The sequence below is a fragment of the Geotrypetes seraphini genome, chromosome 18 (genome assembly GCF_902459505.1).
Source record: "Geotrypetes seraphini chromosome 18, aGeoSer1.1, whole genome shotgun sequence".
Classification (NCBI taxonomy): domain Eukaryota; kingdom Metazoa; phylum Chordata; class Amphibia; order Gymnophiona; family Dermophiidae; genus Geotrypetes; species Geotrypetes seraphini.
The window spans coordinates 16024269-16041514 of record NC_047101.1 but is presented as its reverse complement, the minus strand read 5'-3'; the positions used below and the strand labels follow the sequence as shown (position 1 = coordinate 16041514).

The 17246-nt window shown below is 41.5% G+C and overlaps 1 protein-coding gene across 6 annotated transcripts in view; it reads right to left on the bottom strand.

Annotated features, from left to right (window-relative positions):
- The window catches only part of EBF1 (EBF transcription factor 1), a 591182-nt gene that overhangs the window by 553786 nt on the left and 20150 nt on the right, over window positions 1-17246 (bottom strand). For all 6 annotated transcript variants that reach the window (XM_033927092.1, XM_033927095.1, XM_033927093.1 and 3 more), the window contains exon 5: window positions 6757-6830. In XM_033927092.1, the coding sequence (XP_033782983.1) occupies window positions 6757-6830 (74 nt within the window). The remainder of the gene's footprint in view (window positions 1-6756; window positions 6831-17246) is intronic.

Sequence of the window (17246 nt, the reverse complement as noted above, 5' to 3'; positions counted from 1 at the left end):
TATCATGTAATTATGTCAGATATTGTCTAGTAAAAATCTTATCTATACCATGTTTATTTCTCAGCCATAACATCCTGTAGACCAGGTTTTCTTAAGCTGGGGTCTGTGAACCCCTAGGGGGATTCATGGATGGGTTTCAGAGGGTCCGTGAGGGTCAGATAAAAATTAACATTTATATTCACTATACAGCCAGGTAACATAGAAACATAGAAGATGACGGCAGATAAGGGCCATAGCCCATCAGGTCTGCCCACTCTACTGACTCACCCCCCAAGTCTACTATCCTAGGGATCCCACTCCTGGTGACAGGTTCCCTTGGCTTAACCCTCTAAGGGATCCCACTGGGCATCCTATTTGCTCTTAAATTCTTGCACGCTGTTTGCCTCGATCACCTGCACCGGGAGCTCGTTCCAAGGATCAACCACTCTCTCGGTGAAGAAATATTTCCTGGTGTCACCATGAAATTTCCCGCCCCTGAGTTTGAGCAGATGCCCTCTTGTGGCTGAGAATCTCTTCTTCCATCTCGATAAGGCCGGTAATATACTTAAACGTCTCGATCATATCTCCTCTCTCCCTACGTTCCTCGAGTGAGTACACAAGCAAATTTTTCAGCCTTTCCTCGTACGATAGATCCTTGAGCCCCGAGACCATCCTGGTGGCCATCCGTTGCACCGACTCTACTCTCAGCACATCTTTTCGGTACTGTTGATTTTTCTCGCAGCTAATGAGAGTAAATATAGCAGTAGTAGTAGATCTGTTTTAATTTGCACAAGAGGATTTATTTCATAATTATCACGAGTGGCCATTATTTTGCATAAAAAAAGAGTGTGGTTTTTTTTAGATTGTTTACTATAAAGTTTAATAACACTTTGTGTATGTCACATATGCACGAGACAATCAAATCTCAATAAATAAAAGTATATTATATTCATTGCTTGCAAAGTTGTGTTGATGTGAATATTTCTGGGTAGGGGGGGGTCCATAGCTTTCATCAGATTCTTAAAGGGGTCCGTGACTCACAAAGGTTAAGAATCACTGCTGTAAACTAGAAAGTGACAAGGGGACAAGTTTTCCCCCGTCCCCACGAGAACTCATTTTCCCGTTCCGGCGAGTTATTTTCCCGTCCCTGCCCCAGCCCTGCAAGCTCTGCCCTTTAAAATCGTAAGTGTTCGAGGCTTTTGCAGTTAAGGCAGAGCTTACAGGAATGGGGCAAGAACGGGGGAGGGGACAAGGACAGAAACAAAACTCGCGAGAACAGAACGGAGAAATTGAGTTCCTGTGGGGATGGGGGACAAATTTGCCCCATGTCTTACTCAACCGTAGACTGAACCCCCTCTTCTATTAAACTGCGCTAGCAGTTTTTAGTGCAGTGAGCCGCGCTGAATGGCCCGCACGTCTCTCTGTCTCTCTGTCTCTCTGTTAGTGCAGTTTAATAGAAGAGAGGGTAAGTGGGATCACACTTCACATCTCCCATTATCTTCCCACAAACAGCAGAAAGCCTTCACACTCCCTTTTCTATTGCAATATTTTCCTTTGAAAGCTAGTCAGAAAATGTATTCAGTTAGTCCGATATAAAAAGGTCTCGTCTTAATTTTCTTCTTTGTCTCTTTTTATTCTCTTCTAATACATAACCTTCTTGTGGTACAATTGGTAGGTTGCTTGCCTTGATCTGAATTCAAATCCTGAGATTCCTGGCATGGAGCTACCTGTAGTCAGCTTAACCATCTGCTCACTTGTGGTCAGCAAATGAGTGCCTGGCTTTAGCCAAGGGGGGGGGGGGGAGGAGCTAAATATGACTGGCAAATGCAATGGTAAAGGCATTAAATGAGGAGGGAGGGGCTAAAGATGGCTGAGGAACACAAGTCTGTCAAGAATAGCTCCCATAATTTTTTCAAGACTTGGCACTTGCACACATGAGCCTACCTTTATCTTTAATAGATAACTTAATTTATGCCTTAAACCTGAAGACTCAAGATTAGACAGCACAGAGAATAGACTGGAAACAGCTGGACTGATGGGCACTTATCAATTTTTATCACTTGGAAATAAGCAGCTACATTTCTTCTTCATGAATTAGAAGATCGTGGCCATCCTTTTCCACCCCTTCTCCTTATGGCCTGAGAAGACCTACCCAACACATAACACTCCTTCTGTTTCCCTTAACACAACTGTCCTCTTAATCTCAATCGGAACGTCTTGGGTGTTTTCTAAAAGACCTTCTTAATGCTTCAGCTGCACCTCTGGAGAACTCGGTCATCTTAAGGTTATTCCCTTGGGTAATGCATGCCTACGGGGGTGGGGGGGGGGGAGAGAATCTCAAACCTACCCCCACTGTAGTGCACTATGAACTAGAAGTCCTGAGGCTAACATTAGTGAGAACCCTTCTCAGCGAGGCTTCGTCTATTAATCTAATTTATTAAGGTAGCCTAGCAGCTGACATGGTAGCCTTGGATATCTGTGGACTATAATCAAATCCCTTCAAAATAAACCATCCCTGAAATCTAATCTAATCTTATCCATAATTTCTCTATCGCTCTGGGCCTTTTCAGGTTCTAGGTGATTTACAAGAAAACCTATATATATATATATATATATATATAAACTATTGAAAATCTATTTGTTTGTCGATGCATTGATGTAATAGAATGTGAATGATCAAGATGTGAAGCTGCGTGCATGGTCAAGGATTTGATTTATGCCTTTTGATGTTATTTTATGATATGTGGCATTTGTTTTTGTAACAATTATGTTGTATTGTCAAATTTTATGCAAGTTACTTATGTAAACCATGTAGATCATATGCGGTATATAAATGTCTTCAATAAATAAATAAATTATATATATATTAAAAAAAACATCAAAAATACAAAATTGTTACCAAAAAAATTTTGTTGAACAAAAAAGCCTTCAATTTCTTCCAAAAGCTCAGATAACCCGTTTCTGTTCTCACACTTGGTCCAAATAGAAACTGAATAAAAACTAAACATAATTACTGTTTCTGCAGCCCAAATTGCAAGGGTCCCTCTGAATTTTCTCTGCTTCATTATCCCGTGGAATTGGATATTTTTTTTTTCATTTTTTTAAACGTTTTTGTGTACCATAAATATGCAGGTTTTGTTGCATAAATGCACAGTTTTATTGTGCAGTTAGTCTCGACAGAGAGCATCGCGGAAAGTTGTTTAGAAATTATCTCTCTAAAACAAGCTATTTTAAAGTCGAGGGACTTCATTATTTCATGTCAGACATTTCATCTTAGGGAGAGCAAGTTGTCTTTCACACCATATGGCTAATGGTAGTGCATAGCAATTAGCTGGCCTGATTAATGGTGAACAGACTAATTTTATGCTTATAACTGAGGCTACATTTGCACTTCTGGTGCAAATTCAGCATATCCCAACTTCCACTTGCAACAGACAAGACACCAAGAGAAAGGGAGCAAATTCCTCCTGGAGCCCCTCTCTCACATCAGATTTGCAATTTAAACAAGCGTTAGCAGCACAATAGATGGCAGATTTGTGAAACAGGGTCATGCAGACTGGTAAACAAACAGCGCCTCTTACAGATCCTCGAGGCAGCTCGAAAAGCTTTAATCTCCAACATTAGCTGCTTGACATTTTAAAGATGACTTTTCTCTATCAGGCATGCTGAACAAATAACATCATTTGCTTTCAATGGGTTAAGAACATTTTTTCTGTTTTACATTTTTTTAAAAAAATCCACATTACCAGTAAAGTAACATTACATGCATAATAAATAGCTTAGTCCTAGGTATTTTCAAAACAAGAAAAATATCTCTAATCTGTCACTTTAATAAGGGGGGGGGTGTTTCTGTAGGGAATCTAATATCCCTTTCTGTACTCAGAATAGAATCCTTTTACATAGGACAAACTATCCAAATGTCAAATATAAATCGTTAAGCGCAGATATGATAGAAAAGAACAAAACAATATCCATCCACCGGATTGGCTAATACCCATTTGAACTGGCCAATAAAAAGAAAGCAATGTCCTATGACTTCACAATGCTAATCCTAAACGGCTGATGGCATGAAAAAAACCCAGCTCGTCTTATCAAAACCCATTGTTCCTCCAGATCTAGATAAAATAGCATCTCTGCTTGGGAGAGGGCAGTATTTAGACCAAAAAAGCACTGTAGCATTTGAATGTCCAGTTAGAAACAAATTCTCAATACGATACAACCAGATTTTGAGCAGCTTGGGGATAATTTGACAAAAGTATTTCCTGTGCATAAAACACATGTTGCATATATAAAGTGCCAAATAACGGGGACAAAACTATATCAAGTGAATTTTTTGCTAGACATCAATCACCCCAAGGCACTACTTTTTAATTCTATTCGTGCCCTTACTGGGGTGGTGTTCTCATCATTGGTCTTAGCGAGTGACATATGCAAAAAAATCTTGTATATAAATTAATTTTAAACATTATAGAGTGCGTGAAGTGCTGTAAAGGAAAGGCACTTATCTTTATGCCCGATGGCTGCCCAACCGTCTCACTCCTCGTTTCGTCAGGGGCCATGCCTCCCTTTAATACACACACCAATATTTTTAATTAAAGAAGCCCTCACTTTGAGCTAATGATGCCGCTATTCTTAACACTGCACTCTGCCTGTGTCATTATACAAAGTGGCCATTAGACAAGGACATACGAGTATATGCATCGAAGTAGACAATACGCACCTAGGTGATCAAGGGTTAGTTGCAAAGTGCACACGCATTTTATAAAACCTGGGCATACTTGCACAGAGAGCATGGACTGGACTTAGACTTCTTGGGAGCAAGTAGTAACGTGAGTGACTTTGCAGCCTAGTTCTAAAAGCCTATTTTAAGTTCTAATTGTCTAGAACTTAGTTGACTGCTCTAGCTATTAGTTGTCTAGTTATTATTTTATATTGCCTTTCTATAAAAAAAAAAAAAAAGATCTAAAATAAGCACTTTTTAGACACAGGCATCCTACTATGAAATTAACCCCTATAAGAATCTATACTTTGGGGTAATTCTGTTTTAAAATGAACACCACCACTCACAAAAGAGAGTGTACACGCCAATAGAAGAAGGAGCCCGAGAGCTGGTCTCAAAGGGCGGAGAGTAACACGGGGCTGGGAGGCCCGAGTGTTGCTTGCAGGCAAGGTAGGGAAGAGGGGGGGGGGGGGTTGATAGAGAACAACCGTTGAAAAGAAGTATATGGAAGAAGGGGAGGGGTTCGCGCCAAAAAGAGAGGCAGGGATTGGATAGTGTAGGTAAAATGGGGGCGTTTACTTAAGGTTTTAGCACGAGCCTTGGAGGACTGAGTTCATTGCAGGTCCTCCAAGGCATAATTTTGTCCCGCCCTCCCTCCCTTTGGTGAGATTTTCGTGGTGTGGGAGGCGGGTCTCCCGAGCTACTGGGTGCTGGGGCTCATCCGGCGATGAGCGGTGGGCCGGCTGGGAGCCATGCCTTGGGGTCAGGTGACCCGGGTTAAAGGGGCATGAGGTCATGCCACCCCTCAGACACTTGCTGTTGGTGGCGGGGTCGGGGGCAAAGGTACTGTTACACAGGGTAGCTCGGGAGGAGCTTGCTGAGGTTCATTGTTAATTAAGGTTCAATGTGTTAATGATGTTAATTTATGTAAATGTATTTATGGGTTAATGTGATATAATAAAGAGCTGCGGCTATTTACCACAATAAGGTGTGTTGTTTTATTAATATGGTGGTAGAGAAAGGAGGGAGAATGACAACAGGATGGGACTATCCAGATCCCGATGTTACTGGGACGGTGATTCTTTATTCACTAAAAAGACCCAACACTGCCAGAGTTTTGGCTCTTTGCCTGCATCAAGGGTCTCTTAAGATGTCCGTCATACAAATTCTTTACCAAAATAGTCCCGATGTTAATTTAGACTGTTTACCATGATCTGCACTCAAACTCTTCTATGAAATTCAGGCACGTACGTTATAGAACGGGTTATAGGGCTGATTCACAAGCAACTCTTAGTTACTACCAATTAACTGCTTGTTAACACCAACTATTGATTGCCAGTGCTTCATTTGCTAATTAGTTTGCACACACAACTGGGAACTGCACCCAAATTTGGACACCCTATACAGAATCCAGGGATAAATGTAAAACTGTGTCTACAGGTTTATAGAATTAGAGGGTTTCTCCAACAATGTCCTGCTTCAGACCTTTAGCTTTAAGGTCTAAGAAGGCATCAATCAAAAAGGTTACACACTTGAACCAGGAAGTCCCGCCTACTACTGAAGCTGGGATGAAGCATCACGGAATATTATCAATAATTGGTTATGGCAGGAGTTGACAATTTCCCACAGGCAAAGCACTACCGGCAAGCATGCCTTTCCTTTCCACATGCCAAATTACAACATTTGCAAGCCAGATGTTCCAATCTCAACGCTTCCGAGATTAGTGCAACCTGCTCAAGAGTTTTGAAAATGTTTGCTTGGCTAGGATTGGGGAAAGAGCAAATTGGATATCCCCTGGCTGGTATCCCATAGGAGAGAATCACCACCATTAACTAGGTTTTGCCAAAGACATGCAACCCTCCCATCAGGACACCAGCATCACTGATGACCCCTGGCCTATAAAGATTGCTGATCTGTGGGTTATAGTGCCAAAAATATAAAACTGAAATGTATAGTTCTAAGCAAAGCAAGCTAATTAGATTTTCTTTTTATATTGGCTATGAAACACAAATTCACCTTCCCGCAAGTAAATTAAGGAAGAACAGGGTCTTTCTTACCTGCACATTATCTCATGTGTGAGCAAAACTCTACACATTTCTGGATTTTTGTCTTGCCCTTCATATACAATAGCCTAGAAGAGAAAATAGGGGCATTAGATGGTCAAGTGAAGGTTTTCTATATTTAAAATACTTGTAACCTTGCCATTCAACTCTGTTTCAAGGCAAGCAACAATTTAAAAAAAAAATTCTTAAAAAGAAATCAAAATATAAAATGACAAAACAATACATAAGAGATAAAACCACAATACAATATGAACCAATGAAAAATCTCTGCACTAGAGTATAAATGCCTGCGTGAGTAACCACGTGTGCGTGCATTTACAGAAAATACAAAGATCATCAAAAGTACGCACACTGAGACTGTTAGAGAATTCCAAATACTCGGTGTCATAACAGAAAAAGCCCAAGAGTGAAGCATAATTCTGTGAATGTGTCTCCTAGGAGGTATTTGAATGACTACATTTTACTGCTATATCTGAGTCCTCAAACATAGTTCGCAAAAATATATTTTAATGGGTTTGTGAAATTCCCATGCTGTAAGCCGAGAACACAATGCTCCCTGAGGAATTGTGTATATATTACTTAAGAAGAAATTGTTCCTAATGGGCAGATTCACTTCATGAGCTGCTCTAAGGCTAGACTACAGAACATCAAAGTTCGCTCAGGATCTAGGGCAGTGGTCTCAAACTCAAACCCTTTGCAGGGACACATTTTGGACTTGTAGGGCCTCAGGAAAAAAATAGTCAATGTCTCATTAAAGAAATGACAATTTTGCATGAGGTAAAAAAAACTTTATAGTTTATAAATCTTTCCTTTTGGCTAAGTCTTAATAATAATAATATTGTAATTTATAGCTAAAGAGACATATGATCAAGAAACTGTTTTATTTTACTCTTGTGATTATGATAAACATACCGAGGGCCTCAAAATAGCATCTGGCGGGCCGCAAGTTTGAGACCACTGCTATAGGCTAAGGCTCTTTGCACCTGCATTGTGATGTCATAGAACTTTATGGTTATAGAAACATAGTAGCATGATGGCAGATAAAGGCTAAATGGCCCATCCAGAGCATCCACTATCTCCTCCTCTCCCTATTGGCTAAGGCTCTTAACATTTGCATCTCCTCTTCCTATAGGCTAGTGGTCTCCAACTCCAACCCTTTGCAGGGCCACATTTTGGATTTGTAGGTACTTGAAGGGCCTCAGAAAAAATAGTTAACGTCTTATTAAAGAAATGATAATTTTGAATGAGGTAAAACTCTTTATGGTTTATAAATCTTTCCTTTTGGCTAAGTCTTAATAATAATATTGTAATTTACAGCTAAAGAGACATATGGTCAAGAAACTGTTTTATTTTACTTTTGTGATTATGATAAACATACTGAGGGCCTCAAAATAGTACCTGGCATGTGGCCCCTGGGCTGCGAGTTTGAGACCACTGATCTAGGGCATTTAGATCATTTTTAACTAAGAGGCCCTTTTACTAAGCATGCTTACCGCTGCTTAAAAACGGCGCTTGTGGGTTACACTCAGGAGCCACACATTAACTGCGGGCTCAGTGCACGCAACCCATGTGCTAAAAATACTTTTTATTTTTTTAGTGCGGTGGATATCTTTAGGGGTGGAGAGTAGGCATGCCTTGCGCTAATTGGTTAGCTTGCGGGCATTGATGCGTGCTGACTGATTAGCACAGGATTAGCGTGGGAGCTCCTCAGCCTTCCTTTTTTGAGTTTCATATCTCTGAGTGGAGTATACATGTATTGATCACTCTCTGAAGACAGGATTTTTTTTTACTGAAGTCAGTCTGTTTGTATACATTGTGCCATTTTTCTGACTTCCTTCTCATAAATTTTGATCCCTGGTTTTCTAAGGAAACCAATAAAAAGTTGGCAGGAATCGCTACATTAGGCCACTGCATTAATGAGTTGGTGCGATAACAAACAATCGCGCTTTTAAGCGGGAAGACCTTTTAAGTGATTTCTTGTTCATAAATATGATCCTACATGATCAGGTTACATAGAAACATAGAAACATAGAAATAGATGGCAGATAAGGGCCACGGCCCATCTAGTCTGCCCACCCCAATGACCTTCCCCTACCTTTCTCTGTGAATAGATCCCACGTGTCTATCCCATTTGGGCTTAAAATCAGACACGCTGCTGGCCTCAATCACCTGAAGTGGAAGACTATTCCAGCGATCAACCACCCTTTCAATGAAAAAGAATTTCCTGGTGTCCCCTTGCCGTTTCCCTCCCCTGATTTTCCACGAATGCCCCCTTGTTGCCGCGGGACCCTTGAAAAAGAAGATATCTTCTTCCACCTCGATGCGGCCCTTGAGATACTTGAATGTCTCGATCGTGTCACCCCTCTCTCTGCATTCCTCGAGTGAGTACAGCTGCAACTTATCCAGCCGTTCCTCGTACGGGAGATCCTTGAGTCCCGAGACCATCCGGGTGGCCATTCTCTGGACCGACTCCAGTCTCAGCACATCCTTACGGTAATGTGGCCTCCAGAATTGCACACAGTATTCCAGGTGGGGCCTCACCATGGATCTATACAATGGCATAATGACTTCAGGCTTACGGTTGGTATTCTAAATTAGTCACCTCTTAAACACTACGAATAGGGCATTAAGTTTTAGCTCTATCCTTCTCCAATCATGACATTGAAAGGAAAGTCATCAACTGAAAGGGTTCAAAAAAAGACATATTTCTGTGAAGAGTAATGAACTACACATTTACATCAATCAACATAGGAAAAAGGTTGCCCCCAATGCCATGTATGCTATGTATTGACATTTATTTCCTTTTGTTTTTTCTGCTATCTACTTTTTGGATCTCTTATATTGGGGACTAGAGTGAAAATGTTTTATTTTTATGTATTGATATATATATTTGATTTGTTCTTATATTGCTATCTGTACAAGTTTATACTTGATTGTATTATGAAAATGATAAAAATATATAATTAAAAAAAACCCCAAACATGATCCTTCTCTGGCATTTCAGTCCGTACATTACACACATCTGCAGATGATGGAGCCGGTGGCACAGCCAGGGTGAGAGGTGCCCAGGACTGTGGTGCCCTTCCCCCACCCTCTTCTCCCCTTCACACGCTCCTTCCCCGCCCCCTTCCTGCCACACGCACGCTGCTTCCCTTCCCCCCGTACCTCTGTAACATTCCTGGCGTTGAGCAGCAACCCCAAGCTGTTGTTGCGCCAGCGTCGGCTCTTCCTGGGACGTTGCTTCCTAGGCGCGGGTCCAGGAAGTGATGTCAGAGGAAGAGCCGATGCTGGAACGACAGCAGCTTGGGGGTTTCTGCTCGCAACAGGAACGACACAGGGGAACGGGGGAAGGGAAGCGACACACACGTGCGGCAGTGGGGGGGGGAAGGAGCGGGGGGACGGAGAGGGTGCCTGTGCTCTCACCATGTTGGCGCCTGGGATGGACTGCATGGAGTAGGTTTGGTTATTTCTAATAGTTGAGACAACCGCAATTTCCACTTCCATTATAAAGAAAAATGAATCCAATAGAGGTAAAAAGGTGACACGGCCTGATTTTGGCCCTGTTCCTTGAAAACAAAGTACAATGAAAATAAAATAAACAAGAAAAATACTAAAATCTCATGAATATGTAAGGCAGAACCAAAGCATACCTTTCCCTAGGAACTCCACAAACAAAGTGAACCACTGCAGTGGGATACAGACAAGATTGCAGCCGACTGCCAATAAAAACAGTCCGAGGTCATGCATCGTCAAGAGCAGCTCTAGTGAGAAAGAGATAACTGCATGCTATGCAAACTATGGGGTGTCTCTCGCCATCCAGGATACACACTTAAAGCAAACAACTTGTCATTTTAAGAGCGGAGGACCAGGGTACATGAATTGATACAGCTTTTTTTTTCCTGACCTGCTGCTACATTCCATAAAAATTCCCATTGTATGGCGAAGTCCATGAGCTTACTGAACAAAAAACATGAACAGTTAGTCGACACAAGAAAGGGTGGTCAGGAGGACGGATGCCAGCACCCTCACCAGGATGGCGCCTGGGGGCGGACTGTCCCCCCACCCCCTACCACGCCAATGCCTTCACATCTTTTATCTGATAAGAACATAAGAATTGCCACTGCTGGGTCAGAACAGTGGTCTATCCCGCCCAGCAGTTCGCTCACGCGGCGGCCCCTAGGTCAAGACCAGTGCTCCAAATGAGTCCAGTCTCACCAGTTTAGCAGGAAGTTGTCCAACTTTGTCTTGAAACCCTGGAGGGTGTTTTCCCCTATAAAAGACTCCATAAGAACGTTCCAGTTTCTACCACTCTCTGAGTGATCTTTTAATTGCCCTCTATACCTGACCCAAGCAAGCCCAAAATCTATTAAAAAGGTTTGCCTTCTCTCCCGATAAGCGTTGATCTTTCTAAACTCTGCAAGACTCCTCTGCCTGCATTTCTGCCAGTTGACAATGGTGCTTCGGTATTGTATTGTATTTTCAATTGTGGGACAGAGGGAAGGATTTCCAGGGGATCTTGCCTTTCCCTCATGATTGAAAACATCATATTGAAACATCATCCCCCATCAGCAGGAATGCTGGCAGAAGACTCCCACACTGCTTGTGGTGGCACCGCTGGAGGACCATGTCAAGCCTTGTTAGCTTCATCTTTGATTGACTGAGTGAATTCAATTAATCAAGATGCAACTACACATAAAAGGGTACCAGATTCTGTACATGGTGCTAAAATTTAGGCACGGGGGGGGAGGGGATATCCACATCGAGCATTATTCTATAGAGGGCACTTTGGCCTAACGCCCCTTACAGAACAGCACTTAAGATTGGATTTCCATGCCCAACTTTGGGCATGAGGATGAGAATTCCAGATCTACCTTAACAGTTTATGGACTTTTCTTCCAGGAATTTGTCCGAACCTTTTTTTTTTTTTTAAACCATAGTTGTTTACCACATGTCCAGCAGTGACTGGAAAAAAAAAAAATTGTCTTTTTGTTGCAATCATGTGCATAAAATAAATCACCCCTAGAATTCCTGAAACTGGGAAAAACAATACTGGGTGGTAAATTTTTTCAACACCTTAAAGCTATAAAAATGAAACAGAAAACTTCTGCGATAATATAGCAGGCAGAATTAAATTTCGTCAGATAATGGCCATCATTGCTAATGATATAGGAATATATTAAAAGGCTTATTTGAAAGTAATCTATGCTATTCTAGTTTCTTAAATGTATGATTAAGTTCGCACGATATCACTGATGACACTTTACCTGCTTAGATATGGTATTGTTAACATTTTCTTATGTATTTTAGGTATGGTTAATATTACGGTATATTGATACATTATACAGCAAATGAAGGAGTTATGCCAATAAGATCACTTGATCAGTAGAACAGTATAATGAAGCATAGTTGACTTTGTACAAATTGATGTTAATGGCACTGTGCAGCAAAAAATGTCATAGACTCAATTAATATATATATTATAAGATGGGTCAGAGACAGAGCATGCCATAAGAGCCGACAGCTCCGTTAATTAAAGATAGGCTCTCAGTGCTAAATCTGATGAGGAAGTCTGCTAGACCAGCTATCAGTATAGCATTTAAACGCCATTAAAACTGGGCTCTGCAAACAGGGCCCAATATTTCATTAGTTAACTATGCTCATTCATTCCCCGCTCAACAGTACCCTTCCCACTGCTGGGCATATCACAGATATGCCAAGTAGTGACAGACTGATTTAGAGAGCAAGTGAAGTTCCTTTGACGTAAGTAGGCGGCTACCTGTGGTTGCAAATGTATGAACATAAAGTAGTTTTCTAAGCATAAGCAGTTCTTTTTGATGACTCGCTGGGTGACTCGGTGGTAGTGCCATGGATCATCATACACAAGGTCCCCAGTTCAATCCCCGAGTCAGGTGAGGTCTACTGCTCACCAGATCAGCAAGGGCTGGGGATGCTGCAAACAGTGCAAAGAGCATGCGCAACCACTAGAGGGGAGGCAGTTCCATGTCACTCACTCAACAGCGACCCCCTAGTGGCTAAATGAAAGGTCCTCGATTGCAGGGTTATAGAAGGAGCTCTAACACATGGTTTATGCATGGCTAAAATGCACATATCACCTAATTCTCTAAACTCAGGTACCCAAATTTTTATCCCTAGCATGCGAATTTGTGTGCACAATTTATAGAAAAAGGACAGTTGCATATACAACTTAATTGAATAATTGGCTTAAATTGATGTTAATTGACACCTACACCAGCCTTTGACATGGCATGATTGCTTGAGCCTAAAGTTAGGCACGAAACAGCAAACTTGTGTCAAAATAGCTGATGACGTTTAATGTGAGCAAGTTCAAAGTGATGCATGTGGGGGGAAGAGGAACACGAACTATAGCTATGTGATGCTGGGTTCTGTGTTAGGAGTCGCTGCCCAGGTAAAGGATCTAGGTGCCATTGTTGAGGATACGTTGAAACCCTCAGCTCAACGTGCGGCGACGGCTAAGAAAGCAAATAGAATATTAGGAGCTATCAGGACAGGAATGGAAAATAAAGATGAAAACGTTATAATACCCTTGTACCACTCTATGGGTAAGGCCTCACCTTGAGTACTGAGTGCAAGCCTGGTCGCCGTTTCTTAAAAAAGGTACAGAGAAGCGCGACAAAAATGATAAGAGACGGTACGACTTCCCTGTGAGGAAAGGCTAAAGCAGCTAGGTCTCTTCAGCTTAGAAAAGATAGCTCAGGGGTGATGCGATAGAGGTCTATAAAATAATGAGTGCAGTGGAAAGGGTAGATGTGAATCGCTGGTTCACTCTTTTCAATAAATACCAGGACCAGGGGGTACGCGATGAAGCTACTAAGAAGTAGATTTAAAACAAACGAGAAAATATTCCTTCACGCAACATGTAATTAAACTCTGAAATTTGTTGCTGGAGAATATGGTGAAATCAGTTAGCTTAGCAGGGTTTTAAAAAAGGTTTGGATAATTTCCTAAATGAGACGTCCATAGGCCATTATTCAAATGGCCTGGAGAAATGCACTGCTTATTACTAGGATAAGCAGCATTAAATCTGTTTTATTACTTGGAATCTAGCTTGGCCACTGTTGGAAGCTGATGTACATTATAAGAATTTAGAATCTAAATCCTATCATTCAAAATTTGGCATACCACAAGGCTCTATTTTATCTCCCTTACTATTTAATATCTATTTAGCCCCGCTTTTGACTCTCTGTCAATCAATAGGATTTACGGTGTACGCTTATGCTGACGACTTACAATTACTGCACCCTGTTAATCCGAATAATCAAACCGAGATTCAGGCAATTAACCAAAAATTAAGTAAAGTCCACGAATGGTTAAACACAAACAAACTTTCTTTAAACATTCTAAAAACAAATACTCTTCTGTTCGTCGGAAAAGAGGGAGATCAATTAATAACTCCAGTCATGATTGAAAATATTCCTCTTCCATTAATCTCAACTTCAAAAATATTAGGTGTTTTAATTGACAATAAGCTAACATTCCGTCCTCAAATAAGTGCAATAGTAAAAAGTTGTTATTATAAATTGAGAATGATAAGATCACTGGCTCCTCTTTTAGATACTAATTCCCTTAACATTTTGATTCATTCACTAGTAATTTCAAAAATGGATTATTGTAACTCTCTACTAAACGGTATCTATCACAAAGATTTAAAACGCTTGCAGCTTGTTCAAAATACGGCCATTAAAATAATCTCGGGAGCAAAAAAATATGATCATGTTACCCCTTTGCTCCAAAAGGCCCACTGGTTACCAGTCTCACACAGGGTAACTTACAAAATCGCTCTTTTGGCATTTAAAACAATGCAGACCAACTCACCAGCTTTCATAGATAGACTTCTGATCCCATACGACCCCCCAAGAACTCTAAGATCCATCTCTCAATATAACCTTCATATTCCCTCTTTAAAAATCATTGGTACACGTCGCACCACTACGTTTTCTGTTACAGCCCCTACAATATGGAACACTCTGCCTTTGTATATAAAAATGGAAAAAAACTTAAAAACTTTTAAAAGCAATTTAAAGTGCTTTCTTTTTAACGACGCTTTTAATTGAACCACTTCTCCACAACTATTAATTTTTTACTGTTCCCCTGGTCCTAAGTGTTTTTCCCTTAAATGTTCCTCACTTTTCTATTACAAGTGTATTTCTTCCCACTTATCCTTATGTTTCTATGGCAAATTCGTCAACATTTACCCAGTTTGTACGGTCTGTATTCCTGTAGTTTACTATAGGAAAGTATGTTTAATCGTTATTTTTGTGAAATGTTAATACTTTCTACTCTGTACAACGCTTTGAAGTATCGATAAGGCGTTTAATCAAAAATTGAATAAACTATAAACTATAAACTATGGACCTTCGGTCTGTCCCAGTATGGCAAATAAGACAATCAAGGCATTGTGACATCACCGATGAGGTTGGCTCTTAGGTGGAATGAGGCTTTATGACATCGCAATCTGAGCTTTGGAATGTTGCTACTACAGCATCTGGATTTCTGCCAAGTACTTGGGACCTGGGTTGGCCACTGTTGGAAACAGGATTCTGGGATTGATGGACCTTCGGTCTGTCCCAGGATGGCAATTCTTATTTTCTTATTCTATAAGGGCAGTTTGCATTACACAATTCACACATCATCCCGGCACCTAGATTTTAGCATTCTTTCTGAAACCTACCTCATAAACTTCTAAAATAAGTACTAGAGCGCAAAAGGTGTGGGGCACAAGCAAGGTGTCAGGTCAAAAGCGCGCCGGGACAAAGGCGCGCCCAGACAAATGAGCGCAGCGTGGGGGTGTGCGCCGCCGAAAATTACTGTTTATAGGGCTCCGACGGGGGGGCGTGGGGGGAAACCCCCCCCCCACTTTACTTAGAGATCGCGCCGCGTTGTGGGGGCGTTGGGGGTGGGGTTGGGGGCTTGTAACCCCCCACATTTTACTGAAAACTTCACTTTTTCCCTGTTTTTAGGGAAAAAGTTAAGTTTACAGTAAAATGTGGACGGTTACAACCCCGCAAACCCCCCATAACGCCGGCGCGATCTCTATTAAGTAAACTGGGGGGGGGCTCCCCAACAAAAACCCCCGTCGGATCCCCTAAAAACTGTAATTTTCTTCGGCGCGCGCCTCCATCTTGCGCTCAGTTGTCGGCACGCGCCTTTGTCTTTCGCGGGGTTGTCTATGAACCCACAAGCATTAGCAGTTCTGTTGCTATTTTAAGCTGGACCCAGGGGCAAACTGTTAAGTCTGCATTGTGACATCTTCCTAAAACCTCAGCACTGACAAATTCATACATTGGTCCTATGTGCATTTTATTCTAGCAAGACCGTGTCAAATACACAGCCACTGACCCTGCCTATGAAGCCACATAACCTAATCCAGGGCACCACAGTATTGGAAAAGAAGGAGCAGAGAGAGGAAAACAATTCTATTAACCAGTAAATAAAAATCCTAATTAAGCAATGAAAGGAAATGACAACATCTTATTGCAGGATTCAATGGGAAAGATTGTAACATAAGATAATGAAAACATTTGATTCTCTGCCCTCCTACCAAGAGAACAGATGCATAAAAGGCAAAGCGAGTGGAACCCGAGCACTGCAAAAACAAGAAAGTTTATTATATGTTGACTTAGAATTAGCTACAAAGTGTTCTTGGCTGCAATCTACTTATGATTTGGAAATTACAATCGTATACTATCCATGTTGCTAAAACCATGATATGGAAAACCTCTCATATACTGACAGGCTAAAAAAGCTGGGGCTATTCTCCCTTGAGAAGCGGAGACTTAGAGGAGACATGATAGAAACCTTCAAGATCCTGAAGGGCATAGAAAAAGTGGACAGGGACAGACTTTTCAGATTATGGGGAACCACAAGTACAAGGGGGCACTCGGAGAAATTGAAAGGGGACAGGTTTAGAACAAACGCTAGGAAGTACTTTTTCACCCAGAGGGTGGTGGATATGTGGAACGCATTTCCAGAAGCTGTGATAGGCCAGAACAAGTTGCATGGCTTCAAAGAAGGTTTGGATAGGTTCCTAGAGAACAAGGGAATTGAGGGGTACAGATAAGGATTGAGGATAGGGACAGGAGTAGAGATAGGTTATAAAAATAGTCAAGGACCACTGCTCAGGCAATGGGCCTGATGGGCCGCCGCGGGAGCGAACCGCTGGGCTCGATGGACCTCTGGTCTGACTCAGCGGAGGCAACTTCTTATGTTCTTATATATTATCAATAGACACCACATGTCTGTTCTGCTACTTCAGGTTTAATACTGAAACACCATTTCCAAATTAATGAATGACTGGCAGTAAAGTCATTTGATTTTACATATGTAGGAAGCTTTCCACCAGGTGCTTGCCTCGCCGTTTCCTGACCTGGAACTCTGATGCCAGCCTCATGCTTACTGAGTGTACTATTAACAGCGGGATCTGAATAGTCCCTACTGTCGCCCAT